At 34.7% G+C, this 18,497-nt stretch overlaps 1 protein-coding gene across 1 annotated transcript in view; it reads right to left on the bottom strand.

The window, feature by feature from the left end:
• Positions 1-18,497, bottom strand: part of NRCAM (neuronal cell adhesion molecule) — a 334,348-nt gene that overhangs the window by 17,982 nt on the left and 297,869 nt on the right. Inside the window, exons 30-31 of the mRNA XM_053716724.1 lie at positions 6,874-7,005; positions 1,418-1,496 (exon numbers count right to left, since the gene is read on the bottom strand). Of these exons, the coding sequence (XP_053572699.1) occupies positions 1,418-1,496; positions 6,874-7,005 (211 nt within the window). The remainder of the gene's footprint in view (positions 1-1,417; positions 1,497-6,873; positions 7,006-18,497) is intronic.

Genomic DNA, 18,497 nt, shown 5'->3' with positions numbered 1-18,497 from the left:
GCTCAGAAAAGAGTCTATCCCTATAATTTAAAGTTCTCTCAATATATGAGGAACAGAAAGATTGGTGGTTCCACATTGGCATCAAAACACAAAGAACAAGTCACATTTTGCAAAGCCTCTTGGTCCATTCTGATTCACAAGGGATCCAAAATTCAAATAAAAGTTAAAAAATTTTAATAAAATTTAACACAGAAAAAACTTTAAATTTTAAAATGGTAACTTTTTTATCTTTTATATGCAGAGAGGACAGTAACGTGATACTGCAGATCACCTCTATACCTCAGCTGCTTTGCTGAGGTGCCTACCTGCCTCCCGGTTCTTCCTAAGCAGGAGCCGTCTCTAATAACTGATCCGGAACTCAGCAGTAGATGCAGGAAACCGGACTCTGTTCCTAGACATGCATAAATTAAAAGAGTATGCGTAATAGAAACCGATGCTGTACTACTTCCCCTTCCGATCACTAGGAAGTAAGGGAAAAAGGCGTGCAACACAAAGTGCCGCCTCCTCTAGGACTGCCCATCTCGGGTGTCGCAAAAAGTTCTCTCCCGGTTGGCATATTGTTTTTGTGTAAGAGAAACCCCTGGGAGTAGTGGAACCACCAACTTTAACTAGCCCCAGTGCCTGCGTCTAAGCTGTCCACCTAGAATCTCCTGTGCTTATTGAAGAATGTTAAGTCCTTACAAATATAGTGCCCAAACTCCACTGAGCCTTTATATGTGTCCCATTTGAAATAAAGTGCCCAACTTATTCTGAGTCTTTCTTCTGCAACCCCAGAAATAAAGTTAGCACTTACCTCTTCACCTGCCCGACAGCAAGGCAGCTCCCAGGTTTGAGAGGTCCCTCACATGGACCTGTGAAAAAAGGAGAAAAGACTGAGTAATGATACTCAGGCTTTCATAGCAGCATCAGTATATGGGAGGCGCAGTGAGAATTATGTCCCACAAGTTCCCATTGCTCTAAAGCCACCACTGCTCTACTGAAGAGACTGATATGGACTACGGCTACACCCTAGGATAGAGCAGCACAATCTTGCACTACTTAAAAAATAATAAACTCTTGATTGAAGAATCTTTTTCTAACACCTAACTTTACCACTTCCTTGCTCTAACATAGGCAAAGAGAATGACTGGGGTGGGAGGGAAGGGAGGTGGTATTTGACAGCTTTTCTGTGGTGCTCTTTGCCACCTCCTGCTGGGCAGGAGTGAAATTCCCAATAGTAATTAGATGATCCGTGGATTCATCGTGTCATTAGAAAGAAAACAATTTTACAGTATACTGTCTCTTTAATTGCTTGACTGATACATAAGTCACATAACTCAGAAAGCTAACTGGTTTTAGTATGACACTTCTAACTAAATATTACCTCATCTACTTACATGAAATTACAGATAACAAAACTAAATATGAATTTTCTCACCTGTATTCACCAAATGTTCCATCATCTTCTTTCATAGGCTGGATTTCTGGATCTGCATGTGCATCTTCCTTTTCTTTGACTTAAAAAAAAACAAAAAACAAAGTTGCTGTGTGATCACATGCATTCATGTTATGATGGCAAATGAAAATATAATATTAATAGCAAATTCATTTTGACCAATCACATGAATTCATTTTTTGCATTAAAGGTAGGTCTTAACCAATCAAGTGCACCTAAAGATATGTAATTAATTGGATATATGTTTTTACTCTGCCTATTTAGACTGCAGGGCCCCACATAATGTATGGGAGAAGTAGGGAAATATCAGTGGTGTTATATAACTATATATATATATATATATATATATATATATATATATATATATTATTTTGTTTGCTAAATGTTAAATTACAATGCCACTTCAGCAGGAGGAAGTACACTTTAAAGGGACATGAAACACAATTGTCTCTTTCATGATTCAGACAGAGCATTTGATTTTAAATAACTTTCCAATCTATTCTATTACCACATTTGCAATCATTCCCTTGGTATCTTTTGTTGAATGTGCAGTAATACACTACTGGGTGCACTGGATAAGCCAATGACAAGAGGCTTATATATGCAGCCACCAATCAGCTAAGCTAGGAATGCTTTTCAACAAAGCATACTCAGGCCTAGATTTAGAGTTTTGTCGGTAACGACCCGCGTAGCTAACGCCGGCTTTTTTCTGGCCGCACCATAAAAATAACTCTGGTATTGAGAGTCCACAAAAAGGCTGCGTTAGGCTCCAAAAAAGGAGCGTAGAGCATTTTTAACGCAGCTTCAACTCTCGATACCAGAGTTGCTTACGCAAGCGGCCAGCCTCAAAAACGTGCTCGTGCACGATTCCCCCATAGGAAACAATGGGGCTGTTTGAGCTGAAAAAAACCCTAACACCTGCAAAAAAGGCGTGTTCAGCTCCTAACGCAGCCCCATTGTTTGCTATGGGGAAACACTTCCTACGTCTGCACCTAACATCCTAACATGTACCCCGAGTCTAAACACCCCTAGCCTTACACTTATTAACCCCTAATCTGCCGCCCCCGCTATCGCTGACCCCTGCATATTATTTTTAACCCCTAATCTGCCGCTCCGTAAACCGCCGCTACTTACATTATCCTTATGTACCCCTAATCTGCTGCCCCTAACACCGCCGACCCCTATATTATATTTATTAACCCCTAATCTGCCCCCCTCAACGTCGCCTCCACCTGCCTACACTTATTAACCCCTAATCTGCCAAGCGGACCTGAGCGCTACTATAATAAAGTTATTAACCCCTAATCCGCATCACTAACCCTATAATAAATAGTATTAACCCCTAATCTGCCCTCCCTAACATCGCCGACACCTAACTTCAAACATTAACCCCTAATCTGCCGACCGGAGCTCACCGCTACTATAATAAATGTATTAACCCCTAAAGCTAAGTCTAACCCTAACACTAACACCCCCCTAAATTAAATATAATTTTAATCTAACGAAATTAATTAACTCTTATTAAATAAATTATTCCTATTTAAAGCTAAATACTTACCTGTAAAATAAATCCTAATATAGCTACAATATAAATTATAATTACATTGTAGCTATTTTAGGATTAATATTTATTTTACAGGCAACTTTGTAATTATTTTAACCAGGTACAATAGCTATTAAATAGTTAAGAACTATTTAATAGTTAGCTAGTTAAAATAATAACAAAATTACCTGTAAAATAAATCCTAACCTAAGTTACAATTAAACCTAACACTACACTATCAATAAATTAATTAAATAAAATACCTATAATTATCTACAATTAAACCTACCACTACACTATCAATAAATTAAATACAATACCTACAAATAACTACAATGAAATAAACTATCTAAAGTACAAAAAATAAAAAAGAACTAAGTTACAAAAAATAAAAAAATATTTACAAACATAACAAAAATATTTCAACAATTTTAAACTAATTACACCTACTCTGAAGTCTTCATCCAAGCGGGAGCTGAAGAGGTCCATGATCCGGATGAAGTCTTCTATCAACGGCATCTTCAATCTTCTTTCTTCCGGATCCATCTTGCAGACCTCCGACGTGGAACATCCTCTTCTCCCGACGCCTACTAGCCAAATGACGGTTCCTTTAAGGGACGTCATCCAAGATGGCGTCCCTCGAATTCCGATTGGCTGATAGGATTCTATCAGTCAATCGGAATTAAGGTAGGAATATTCTGATTGGCTGATGGAATCAGCCAATCAGAATCAAGTTCAATCAGAATCAAGTTCCGATCAGCCAATAGAATGCGAGCTCAATCTGATTGGCTGATTGGATCAGCCAATCGGATTGATCTTGACTCTGATTGGCTGATTCCATCAGCCAATCAGAATATTCCTACCTTAATTCCGATTGGCTGATAGAATCCTATCAGCCAATCGGAATTCGAGGGACGCCATCTTGGATGACGTCCCTTAAAGGAACCGTCATTCGGCTAGTAGGCGTCGGGAGAAGAGGATGTTCCGCGTCGGAGGTCTGCAAGATGGATCCGGAAGAAAGAAGATTGAAGATGCCGTTGATAGAAGACTTCATCCGGATCATGGACCTCTTCAGCTCCCGCTTGGATGAAGACTTCAGCCGGATCATGGACCTCTTCAGCCCCCCGCTTGGGCTTGGATCAGGACATCGGAGGAGCTCTTCAGGACGGATCGGTGAACCTGGTAGGGTGAAGACAAGGTAGGAAGATCTTCAGGGGCTTAGTGTTAGGTTTATTTAAGGGGGGTTTGGGTTAGATTAGGGGTATGTGGGTGGTGGGTTGTAATGTTGGGGGGGGGTATTGTATGTTTTTTTTTACAGGCAAAAGAGCTGATTTTTTTGGGGCATGCCCCGCAAAGGACCCTGTTCAGGGCTGGTAAGGTAAAAGAGCTTTGAAATGTAGTAATTTAGAATAGGGTAGGGCATTTTGTTATTTTGGGGGTCTTTGTTATTTTATTAGGGGGCTTAGAGTAGGTTTAATTAGTTTAAAATTGTTGTAATATTTTTCTTATGTTTGTAAATATTTTTTTATTTTTTGTAACTTAGTTCTTTTTTATTTTTTGTACTTTAGATAGTTTATTTCATTGTAGTTATTTGTAGGTATTGTATTTAATTTATTTATTGATAGTGTAGGGGTAGGTTTAATTGTAGATAATTATAGGTATTTTATTTAATTAATTTATTGATAGTGTAGTGTTAGGTTTAATTGTAACTTAGGTTAGGATTTATTTTACAGGTAAATTTGTAATTATTTTAACTATTTTAGCTATTAAATAGTTCTTAACTATTAAATAGCTATTGTACCTGGTTAAAATAATTACAAAGTTGCCTGTAAAATAAATATTAATCCTAAAATAGCTATTATTGGTTATATTGTAGCTATATTAGGGTTTATTTTACAGGTAAGTATTTAGCTTTAAATAGGAATAATTTATTTAATAAGAGTTAATTAATTTCGTTAGATTAAAATTATATTTAACTTAGGGGGGTGTTAGTGTTAGGGTTAGACTTAGCTTTAGGGGTTAATACATTTATTAGAATAGCAGTGAGCTCCGGTCGGCAGATTAGGGGTTAATAATTGAAGTTAGGTGTTGGCGATGTTAGGGAGGGCAGATTAGGGGTTAATACTATTTATTATAGGGTTAGTGAGGCGGATTAGGGGTTAATAACTTTATTATAGTAGCGGTGCGGTCCGCTCGGCAGATTAGGGGTTAATAAGTGTAGGCAGGTGGAGGCGACGTTGTGGGGGGCAGATTAGGGGTTAATAAATATAATATAGGGGTCGGCGGTGTTAGGGGCAGCAGATTAAGGGTACATAAGTATAACGTAGGTGGCGGTCGGCAGATTAGGGGTTAAAAAAATGTAATTGAGTGGCGGCGATGTGGGGGGGCCTCAGTTTAGGGGTACATAGGTAGTTTATGGGTGTTAGTGTACTTTAGAGTACAGTAGTTAAGAGCTTTATGAACCGGCGTTAGCCCAGAAAGCTCTTAACTACTGACTTTTTTCCTGCGGCTGGAGTTTTGTCGTTAGATGTCTAACGCTCACTTCAGACACGACTCTAAATACCGGAGTTAGAAAGATCCCATTGAAAAGATAGGATACGCAATTGACGTAAGGGGATCTGCGGTATGGAAAAGTCGTGGCTGAAAAGTGAGCGTTAGACCCTTTTTTGAGTGACTCCAAATACCGGAGTTAGCCTAAAACCAGCGTTAGGAGCCTCTAACGCTGGTTTTCACGGCTAACGCCAAACTCCAAATCTAGGCCTAAGTGAGCAAAGCAATTTAGATAACAGAAGTACATTGCAAAGCTGTTTAAAATTGCTGTTCTATCTGAATCACATTTTAATTTTAACTTTACTGTTCATCTAAAAGACTGAAATTAGTTATTGTTTTATTTCTTTTCAATGTTACTCCTGAGAGGAGCGAACATGTCATACTACATAAAAAATGTAAAAAAACAATGCAGAATAAAATTACAAAAAATACATTTAGTAAAAACATAGAACCAAACACAGGAGGTACACTTATTTTTTATAAATTATTATTTTATAAACAACAGAGGGTTTTAATCTTTTTTGAACAATAATGATTGCAATTGCAGAATGATTTAGATAATTTTATTGCAGATGTAAAACTAAATGAATTTTACATTTAATGTCAAACACGATAATTACAAAATAGTTCATCAGCATTTCAATCAGTGTAATTAAACCCTTAACATGAGGTTAATTAAGAAACTGTGCACTAAAAGCACAAAAAGAAATGCAGTTGTTTTAGAGGCTTTATGCAATGATACAATATAAGAAGCAGTGATTGGGCTATGATTTATTCACAATGCCTTTTATGCATTATTACATCTGTAGGCAAATATAGATATACCATTTTGGAAAAAGCATACATTTTTTTGAATATGCTTAATTATTTTTTTTTTAAAATCATCTCCAGCTATGGAGTTGACAAGAGATAATTAGCCAATAAGAAATAATTAGTCAATAAGTAATCGGATTGCTGGCCACTATGGCTGGTTTGTGCTTTGTTGAATAAAAAGTCCACCAGCAGAAAACTATGACATTCCCACAATTACCAAAATTCCTATAAACTTGAGGTTGCAGACTCACATGAGCGAGTCTGCACAGTATGAGCTCTGAAGCTGCATTCTCCCATAGTGTGCATCACAGGAGTGTTAGAATGACAAAAAAAAATTGTAATTTGCTGATCAAATTTAATTTAACAATCTGCATAAAATGTTGTTTTTTTTTTTACTAGCAGGTTTAAAGTTATATATGGAATGGTATCTAGCCTTAAGAGTTTTCACTCCTACACAATGATTTAAATACACTAAAAAAAATCTTAAAAAGCAGCCTAATAATATAAGTAACATTTTCCATAAACGTCTTACCTGGATATTTTCCACCTTTATTTCTTCTGATGAAGCAAACTATTAGTAAAACTAAAATGAGCAGTGCCACCGCACACATCAAACCAATGAACCATCCTCGTGTAGCTATGTCAACCTGTCGGCTTGCCATGGCTGTGAAGAAAGAAATGGTTACAACAGAAAGTAACAGTTTAGTAATGACAATAGGAATAAAAAAAAAAAAAAAGATAAAGCAGAAAATGAAATAAAATATTAAATTTGCCTACTGACTTCAGATACACTTGCTACAAGTTTATGTAAAAATGATATTCTAGTGAACATCATGAAAGCTCAAACAGATGACTGAATCCCACTTTCTTGAGAAGGCTTGAGTTTTAAGAAAATACTAATCAACTGATTAATTTAAAGGGATACTAAAGCCAATTTTTTCTTTAATGATTAAGATAGAGCATGCAATTTTAAGCACCTTTCTAATTTACTCCTATTTTAAATTTGTATTTGTTCTCTTGCTATCTTTATTTGAAAAGCAGGCATGCAAAGCTTAGGAGCCAGCCCCTTTTTGGTTCAGCACCTGGGTAGTGCGTGCTGATTTAAGCAGGCGCTATCTAGGGTGCTGAACCTAAAATGCTCCGGCTCCTAAGCTTTACATTCCTGCTTTTAAAATAGGGATAATAAGAGAACAAAAAGATTGCTAATAGGAGTAAATTAGAAAGTTGCTTAAAATTGCTGCTCTATATGAATCAAGAAAGAAAAAAAAAATTGGGTTTAGTATCCCTTTAAGAAAAAACTAATAATAAATATGCACTCATTTTTTTTAGTTACAGTATTAAATAACGGATGAACTCTTGGCATACGCCTTCTAGCAAATTATCTATACAAATACAATGCTCCTGCAATTTTATATAATACTAAACATTATATTCTAGTAAAATTCTTAAAAGCTCAAACTGTTCACAAATAGGAAGTTTTGTGAAGGCAAATTTAAACCTACATTATACTTTAGAAAAAATAATAATCAGAACTATCAACTTGGAGCTTTAAGGAAATGCTAATAAATATGTAGTTATTTTTCCCACCACAACATCTTCTTCTGATTATATATATATATATATATATATATATACAGTATGTATATATACACACACACATACATACCCAAACACAAAAACAAAATATAGATAGATTTAATCCATATAAAATACTTTTCGAATACATTTTTAATGATTTTTAGACATTTTCGACAGTCTTAGCTGCACATGTTGGCTGTTTTATTGATTTTTTATTCAATGTTAAAGTTTAATGAATTCAGACTTCCCACATTCATTTCCTGGATTAATAAACAGTTCAAAATATAACTCAAATCCCATTAAAATGAAAGAAATTGTAGACGAATAGATGCTATCATCAGAATATTTATTTCTGATAGCAAACAAGTGTTTGTATAAGATATTATAAAAATGAGGCAACATGATATTAGCATAAACCATCAACTGATAATTGGTGAAGCGTAAAAACACCTGCAGTCAAACAAATTAGGAAAAAATTATCCATATCTGATCAATCAGCCTCCATGTTTTACATTTGCATTAACTGTGTTTAATTTGCTTCTGTGTAAGTATCTAGAACAGGGTTATCCCTTCATCTGTTCTCTTTTATCAGGCATTACGAATACAAAAAGCCTTAGAGGCACTATATGACACTGCGGGCTACTTATGTGTAGTGCATAGCTGAATGATCACACATTATTCCTCTACACTGTTCTATCTGCAAAACACTCTATCATCTTCTGTAAAATGCCTCACTCTGTCCACTGGGTTCATTAAAGTATTTTTACAAATAGGCATGAATATTTTTATTTTTTTGGAGAAAAAATGATATTCATAAATCTGTGTACCAGCCATGCAAAAACAAACACAACAAAAAAAAAGATCTGATGCAGATCTTCGTTTGAGAAGGTTGGAATCTCCTGATATAGAGTATTGCTATATATAACATATACATCCCCAAATGTTAAAACAATAAATGCATTTACTGCAGAAAAAGTGCATTTATTAAAGAAAGTTTCATCACAAAAGCATAAGTAAAAAAAAAAAAACAGAATTTTATTAAAGGGACAGTCTAGTCCAAAATAAACTTTCATGATTCAGATAGAGAATGTCATTTTAAACAATTTTCCAATTTAAAATTTATCACCAATTTTGCTTTTGTTCTTTTGGTATTCTTAGTTGAAAGCTAAACCTAGGAGGTTTATATATGTTAATTCCTCAGCCCTTGAAGGCTGCCTCTTCTCTCAGGGCATTTTGACAGTTTTTCACCACTAGAGGGTGTTAGTTCATGTGTCTCATTTAGATAACACTGTGCTCACGCATGTAGAGTTCAGGTGAGACAGCTCTGATTGGCTAAAATGGATGTCTGTCAAAAAAAACTGAAATAAGGGGGCAGTTTGCAGAGGCTTAGATACAAGGTAATCACAAAGTTAAAAAGTGTATTTATATAACTGTGTTGGTTGTGCAAAACTAGGGAGTGGGTAATAAAGGGATTATCTATCTTTTAAAAAAATAAAAATTCTGGTGTAGACTGTCCCTTCAAGCGTGGACTGCATTTAAAATAAATTAACCACATTCCTTAGTTAAATGTATTGATTACAATATATAAATAGAACAGCTTATATATCTTACAGTGATAATGGATCTAAGTAGTTGTGAACTATTTTATATCTATCTATCTATCTATCTATCTATATAAATAAATTGTAGATGTATATATATATATATATATAGATAGATAGATAGATAGATAGATAGATAGATAGATAATATATATATATATATATATATATATATATATAAAAGGTTTGGTGTCATAATTAGACAATCACATTCTAGACAGTCAACTGATTGGTTTTCATCAGATGTTTTAGAAATATATTCATAACGAACAGAATGACATATACTGGAAAAATATGCCTCCGTGAGAGAGCTATTTAGAAATTACTTGTTTTTCAAGAAAAAAAATATTGTGTATTTGACAATTTATACACATTTTTTTTAAATTCTGCATATATTTATAGATGTATGTAGGAATCTAGTTTTATTAACTTTTGAAGAATCTCTAAACTGAATTGTATACAGATGCAGCACATAATTTTTGTTATCACGTGTATCAACTTAACAGATACTTCAAAACATGCCTTTGTCATGTTTCTAATTACATAGAATTACATATAATACAATACTTTATAAAACAATATATAGATGTGGCTTAAATTATTGGTACCCTTGTATTTTATAGTATTGGTACCCTTGTATATATAGTGTATATATAGTATTGGTGCCCTTGTATTTTATAGTATTGGTACCCTTGTATATATAGTGTATATATAGTATTGGTGCCCTTGTATTTTATAGTATTGGTGCCCTTGTATTTTATAGTATTGGTACCCTTGTATATATAGTGTATATATAGTATTGGTGCCCTTGTATTTTATAGTATTGGTACCCTTGTATATATAGTGTATATATAGTATTGGTGCCCTTGTATTTTATAGTATTGGTACCCTTGAATATATAGTATTGGTACCCTTGCATTTTATAGTATTGGTACCCTTGTACATATATAGTATTGGTGCCCTTGTATTTTATAGTATTGGTACCCTTGTATATATAGTGTATATATAGTATTGGTGCCCTTGTATTTTATAGTATTGATACCCTTGTATTTTATAGTATTAGTACCCTTGAATATATAGTATTGGTACCCTTGCATTGTATAGTATTGGTACCCTTGTATATATATATATAGTATTGGTGCCCTTGTATTTTATAGTATTGGTACCCTTGTATTTTATAGTATTGGTGCCCTTATAGTTTATAGTATTGGTATCCTTGTATTTTATAGTATTGGAGCCCTTGCATTTTATAGTATTGGTGCCCTTTTATTTTATAGTATTGGTACCCTTGCATTTTATAGTATTGGAGCTCTTGCATTTTATAGTATTGATACTCTTGCATTTTATAGTATTGGTACCCTTGCATTTTATAGTATTGGAGCTCTTGTATTTTATAGTATTGATACCCTTGCATTTTATAGTATTGGTACCCTTGCATTTTATAGTATTGGTGCCTTTGCATTTTATAGTATTGGTACCCTTGCATTTTATAGTATTTGTATCCTTGCATTTTATAGTATTTGTACCCTTGCATTTTATAGTATTGGTACCTTTGCATGTTATAGTATTGGTACCTTTGCATTTTATAATACTGGTACACTTACATTTAAGAGTATTGTTAAGCTTGCATTTTATAGTATTGGTACGCTTCCATTTTATAGTATTGGTACGCTTGCATTTTATAGTATTGGTAATCTTGCATTTTAAAGTATTGGTACGCTTGCATTTTATAGTATTGGTACAATTGTATTTTATAGTATTGGTACCCTTGCATTTTATAGTATTGTTAAGCTTGCATTTTATAGTATTGTTAAGCTTGCATTTTATAGTATTGGTACCCTTACATCTTATAGTATTAATACACTTGAATTTTAAGAGAGAAACGCAAAAAACCCTGACTGGAGTTTGCCAAAATGCATGTTGACAAGCAATAATCCTTCTGGGAGAATGTCTTTTGGACAGATGAAACAAAAGTAACTTTTTTGCAAATCACAACTCCATATACGGAGACGGAAAAATAAGCTTTCAAAGAAAAAAACACCATCCCTACTGTGAAACATGTAGGAGACACAGTTATGTTTTGGGGTTGCTTTGCTGCCTCTGGCACTGGGTACCTAGAATCGGTGCAGGACACAATGAAATCAGAAGACTATCAAGGTATTCTAGAGCAAACCCCACTGCCCAGTGTTAAAGAGCTCTGTCTCAGTAGCAGGTTATGGGTCCTCCAGAAGTATAATAACCTGAAACCTTCCTCAAAAAGCAACCAAGAATGGATGAGAAGAAAACATTACACCGTTCTAAAGTGGCTTCTATGAGTAAAGATCTGAATCCGATAGAACATCTGTGGAAAGAGCTGAAACTCGCAGTTGGGAAAAGGCCACAATAAAACCTGAGAGAACTGGAGCAGTTTGCTCAAGGAGAGTGGGTCAAAAGTAAATCTTATTATTCAGTGCTACAGAATGCACTTGATTGCAGTTATTGTTTCCAAAGGTTGTGCTAAGATATAGGGACAGTGGCGAACTATTGATAGAAGTAAGCTTTTTAAGTGCATCGGGTAGCATGCATATAACAAGTGGAAAGTAAAACGTTTGCGGGTGCTAACCAAAAGACTTAGAATATTGCGACTGCATTAACTAACACCTATCGCTCGCGTGCTTACCTGACAGGAGGTATTAAAATTTAACTTCCAATGTTCTTCACATACTGAAAAAAAATATTGTTATTGTAAATATATATATATATATTTATATATATATATATATGTATATACCTATATATCTATTCCTATAGATATTTAGGTATAGATATGAATTTTACATTATCATCATATATATATCTATATTATAATCGCGTTTGTAATGTGTCCGTCGCCAGTTGAGCATGCATCCTTAAAGGAATATTGGCTGCGCAAGGCAGCCAAAAGACTGTTGGCTGCACGCGCAGCCAAAAGAAGCATTTTCGGAATCCACCTGGATGCAGTGTAGGCAACACAAAACATAACCGCCCGCAAGAAAAAACAAAACAAACATGTAACAGCCCGCACAAAGTATAATAAAAAAAAAAACTAACCTTGCATTCAATCTTCAGTGTACGACGGATATCGGATGGAGAGGAGCCTCCATGCCACCGAGGACCGCCACTGCCGAGGACCGCCGCCATTGAGGACCGCCGCTGAGGATCCACGCTTCAGGGAAGACCTCTGCGCCTTCATTCCAGATGAACATAGAAGATGATGGAGCCGCCTGGAAGAAGACCTTCTCCACCGGACTTCAGGAATGGTGAGTACCTATTTGGGGCTTATCTTAGGCTTTTTCTTTATTTTGTGGGGTGGCTTTTTTTTGATTAGGGTTTTTTGGGCTGGAAAAGAGCTGATTGCCCTTTGAAGGGCAGTAAAAGAGCTGAATGACCTTTTAAGGGCAATGTCCATACAAATGCGTCTTTAGGGGCAATGGGTAGTTTTTTTTTATAGTGTTAGTTTTTTATTTTGGGGGGTTTGGTGGGCGGGGGCTTTACTATTAGGGGGGGGATTTAGTAATTTTTAAATGTAAAAGAGCTGTTTAAAGGGACACTGAACCCAAATTTTTTCTTTCATGATTCAGATAGAGCATGAATTTTTTTTTTTTTTTTTAATTTTTTTTTTATTGAAGAACTGTCAAATGAAATGGTACATACAGACTTATCATGCAGTAATTATACATATAATTTGTAAATTGAGTCTTTAAAGAAGATATTACATAGGAGTCAAGACAGACTTCATTTTTATACCCCTAAGACATGTTAGGTCGCTCTTGGACCCCTTAGAAATTTAAAATCTGTTTGGTGTGGAGTAGTATTAGTCCAATGCTGTGGATAAACTAACAGAAAGAAAAACTAAAAAGGGAAGGTTTTACATAATGTGATATAGAAAACAATAAAGAAAGAAAAAAGTCCCAACTGGGTTAATAGTTAAGAACATAACTAGCTGTCTAACGTTCCATATGCAATAGGGAGGATAAATTATACTACCCCTACACAAAGTGAGGGTATAAATAAATGTGATATTTGACAAAGGATCCTCTTGATATCTGTCTTAATGATGAGATCTTATGTATAGCAATCTTTTTGGAGAGGAGTGGGCATTATCAATGTTGTAGCAATGAATATTAGTGAGAGATTAGTAACTGCAGCAACAATAGTAACAAGACTTAAAAAAAACTACTAATACTATATGATATGAATTACTGAGGTATTCATGTTACATACTTGAAAGTGAATTAGTGACCCAACATATTTCTGCTGTTTCATAAAGTATACCGCCAATACCATCACTATAATGTTGGGATACATAGCTGTTCTCTGTACATGTCATCTAATGCAATATAATACTACCCTCCCTGTGGCCTCGGCCGCCAGCCGCCAGGGAAAGACTGTGCGTTCCACAAACATGTAGGCTATTTATTATTTATTTTCCCATAGATAGCCTTCCTTCAGTACAATAGTATGAGGAAGAATATGCTATTTTATAAAAATTAAAATTAAGCATCTTAGAGTAGCAGGCTGTGTAGGGTAGAGTGAGGTATGTGGCATATCCAAGCTATCGCATCCTATACTTAATTAACTGAAACTAAACAACATGTGAAACACTAAACATCTCTGCCAACGGGCCACCTTTCAAAATGAGTCCCTTATGGTTTTCTCTGTTCAACCTCCTAGATGAATTGAGCAAAGTCACATCTGGTCAGCACAACAGGATAGTTGTTTAACCCCTGCTAGCTGACATTACAATAATCTAGCCTTTATCTGATATAAAAACCTGTGAATTTTTGCGATGACAGGACTTGAGTTCTCTTAATGCTTGTTGTTGTGAAGGAGAACGAGATGTCTGCTCAGCGTACCTCCAGTGCAGAACAGCAGGTGGCAGAGTCCATTTTTGTGTCCCTTGGGTTAGCGTCCCTGCTGTGTCTTGCACCGTTAGCCTCCGAGTCACATGCCGGGGTATAGATCCAGTAATTTTTTGAGGGCGCCCGCTCATACGAGGTGTGATGATCGAGGTGATGTTCTGTGTCCCCTGATCTTGCAGGTCTGTAATGCAAGCGATCTGCTGCTTCTCCTGCGCTACGGACAATCTTGGCAGCGGTGTAGTGTTCTGCGCAGCATGGGCTTCCATAGGAGACTCCTGTGGTTGTGGCAAGTCAGCCAGCTCTCCCGGCTGTGAGAAGTCTTCGAGTGGCTCTGTGTCAAGGGACCCTTTCACAGTAGAAGACCTGGTTAGGTGTGTGGCATGTATTTCTTTATTATGCAATATTTGCATCAAACGGTCATATGGAGCTTTATCCATCATCCTGTGAAACAGCTTTTCAATTCTCTCCAACCTCTCATCCGATCGCTGCAAGTAGGATTCTCCCGCCATTGGCGCCATTTTAAGTGTCGCCATGTAAGGTAGTTTGTTTGTTGTTCTCTTTGAAAAGTGTGTTAATTCACTTTACTGTAGGTATCTGATTTCTTCTCGCTAGTGCAGAAATGCTGTAATTCCCAGTTAGGAACAAGTACCTCGGATTTACCGAGGGGGAAGCGCCGCCATTAAGGAGCCGCCGCTCCAGGCCCCTATTGTCCTTTCCAGAGATCCGATGTCAAAAATACAGCCCAAATATTAGAGATGAGCCCTCAGAGGGACTAACAGATGTTGCAACCATATACTATTATATTTTAGCTGTGTAGTAGCGCCTATAATCGGCGGATTTTAAGCTTCTCAATCAGAGCTCTTGGAAGTTGCGACCGGTCAGGATCGCTGTTAGGACACGCCCCCCAGAGCATGAAATTTTAAGAAACTTTCTAATTTACTCCTATTATCAATTTTTCTTTGTTCTCTTGCTATCTTTATTTTAAAAGCAGGAATGTAAATCTTAGCAGCCAGCCCATTTTAGGTTCACCACAATGGATAGCGCTTGCTTATCAGAGGTTTTATATTTACCCACCAATAAGTAAGCATAAACCGGGATCTCAACCAAAAGTGGGACGGCTCCTATGCATCACATTCCTGCCTTTTAAACAAAGATACCAAGAGAACGAAGAAAAAATGATAATAGGAGTAAATTAGAAAGTTGCTTAAAATTGCATGCTCTATCTTAATCATGAAAGACAAATTTTGGGTTTAGTGTCCCTTTAACTTAGGGGAATGCCCTACAAAAGGCCCTTTTAAGGGCTATTGGTGGTTTAGTATTAGATTAGGGGGTGTTTTTATTTTGGGGTGATTTTTTATTATTATAGGGGTATTAGTTTAGGTTTAATTTTTTTATTTTGGATAGCTTTGTTTATTTATTTCTCTAATTTAACTTTTTTTTATTTTTTGTAACTTTAGCTTGGGGGTTTGTATAAACATAGACTGCCCTCTGGGCAGGCTTATCGCCTAGTATAAATATATATATATATATATATATATATATATATATATATATATATATATATACACACATTTTTAATAATAAAAATATTTTATGCTTTAGGTCTAACGTGGTGTCGGGTTAGCACAAATGAAGGATTACTAAATCCTATTTAAAGTGCATTCTTGAAATATTAAATAATAAAAATAGTGTTATTAAAAATATACATAATGTAAATATATATATATATGTGGATTATTTAGATTTTTTTACATGATTTATAATAATTTTTAATAATTATTATTATTTTTTAAATATTTCAATATGTTGTGTTTAGTACAACTTTTTTTAGTGCACTACCCTTTACGAGATATTTTAACGTGAGCATAAAATGCGATTGTGTTCTTGTTATCTCATTTATTTATTTAAAACTTGTAATATGAGCTATTTTTATTGTGCACAAAAACTTGATATTGCTCAAGCGCAACAGTTAGAGCGCCACTTGGAATCTAGCGCTCTTTAGGTAAAGAGTACCAATATTTTTGTCTGTGCCATTCTTATTTATTTTACTGTTTAAAGTATTATGTGAAGTCATACATCAAAAGTGAAGTTTCTGTTCTATTACATTTGAAAAAAAGATTGGTAGATACAAAATACTTTTGTCAATTTTTACTTAGTTCAGAGAAAATTGTGCGTTTTCCTAAAAAGGCTGAAGGGTACCAATATTTGTAGCCACATCTATAGTTGTACATTAGAACAGAGGACCATATAGGAAATATTGGTAATAAATCCACTGTATAAATACGAAGTACAAAGGTAGCTGGAATATTAAAAAATCTGTAAATATGAAAACATTTCTTGATAAACTATTCTTTAAATGTTTCAGAACTATGTTAAGTTATTTAGTTTACTAGATTAAATCTTACGTTCATTTCAAATTGCATTTTGAATTCATGCAACCTCAGCAAACCAAAATTGAAAGTTTTTGCCAATCACTGACCCCCCCCAAACAACAGCTGTAACACTTGTGAAATATACATTAATGAGTTTAACACTATAAAATGGAAACTTATTTTTACAGAACTATAATTAGTAGCATGCTTATTAATAAATATATGTGAACCATGCAGGTAAAGCACAGAAATATATAAACATGCACACACAGCACACTGTAAAAGCAACTTGCCATTACTACTATATTGTAGAGAAGCAAATTGTTCCCATAGCAGATCTGCAAGCCACAAGTATTTAATCACCAGTCCCACTTAATTTAGTTTGTTTTCTTTAAAACATTTCTTCATGGACCTTCGAAATTTAAAACAAATTTTGATACATTCGTTCATTCAATGTCCGGACATTCTAACATTTTTTTGACGAATGTTTGATTTTGAATTTTAAACAATATTCGAAAATATTTGTTTGAATAATCAAATGTTTAGTTATGTATTTTACATCAAATTTGAAAAATATTATTAACATTCGATTTTGAATTAGTTTTATGCTAATCGAAGTTCTAACATTCAGTTTAAAAAAAGTATATCTAATCTACCGCTATCTTTTATAAATATATTTTAATTTGATTTCGAAATAATATTTCTAATCTACATTTATTTTTTATAAAAATAATATTCAAATTAAATTTTGAATTAGTATTTATAATTTAGTAATCTTTTATAAATGTAATATTAAAAGCTAATTTGAAATAATGCAAATCCATTTAATTTTCACATGTTCCTAATAGATCGAATATACTCATTTGAAATTTGAATGCGTATATTCAATCTATTATGAACATTCAAAATTGAAACCAACATTTGAAATCGAAACCAACATTTGAAATTCAACATAATGTTCAAAATTGAAAGTTACATTTAAAAAATGGCAATAAAATTTGATTTCTGAATTTTAAAGAATATTTGTTCTTATCAACATTCGATTTTCCAAATCAAATTTGAACAATAAAAGTCATTCTTCCATTTGAATTTAAACACATTTGCGCATCCCTTCAGGAAAGCCAATATATGTTTTGATGATTTAGACAGAGCATGCAATTTTAAACTACTTTCCAATTTACTTATTATCTTATTTGCTTTGAAACCTTTGTTGAAAACCATACCTATGTTGGTTCAGGCACCTACTGGGCGCTAGCTGCTGATTGGTGGCTCACCTGTGTGTTCAGCTAGCTCCCAGTAGTGCATTTATTCTCTAAAGGATACCAAGAAAATTAAGCAAATCAGATAAAATAAGTAAATTAAAAAGGTGTTTAAAATTGCATGCTCTGATTCATGAAAGAAAAATTTGGGATTTCTTGTACCTTTAATGGGACATTATACACTAGATTTTTCTTTGCATAAATGTTTTGTTAAATATCCATTTATATAGCCCATACAGGGTTTTTGTTTTTTTTAAATGTATAGTTTTGCTTATTTTTAAATAACATTGTGCTGATTTTCGGCCTCCTAACCAAGCCCCAAAGTTTTAGGCGAATACTGATGTATACCTACTCCAGCTTGCTCCTGTTTGTGTAAAGGGTCTTTCCATATGCAGGGGAGGGGGGAGTGTCTGCTTTCACTGGGTGTTCCAGTCAACCTACTCAAAAGTGCTAAACTGGGAGCTTC

This window comes from Bombina bombina, chromosome 6 (assembly GCF_027579735.1).
Source record: "Bombina bombina isolate aBomBom1 chromosome 6, aBomBom1.pri, whole genome shotgun sequence".
Lineage (NCBI taxonomy): Eukaryota > Metazoa > Chordata > Amphibia > Anura > Bombinatoridae > Bombina > Bombina bombina.
This window is presented reverse-complemented; position numbering and strand designations above follow the sequence as displayed.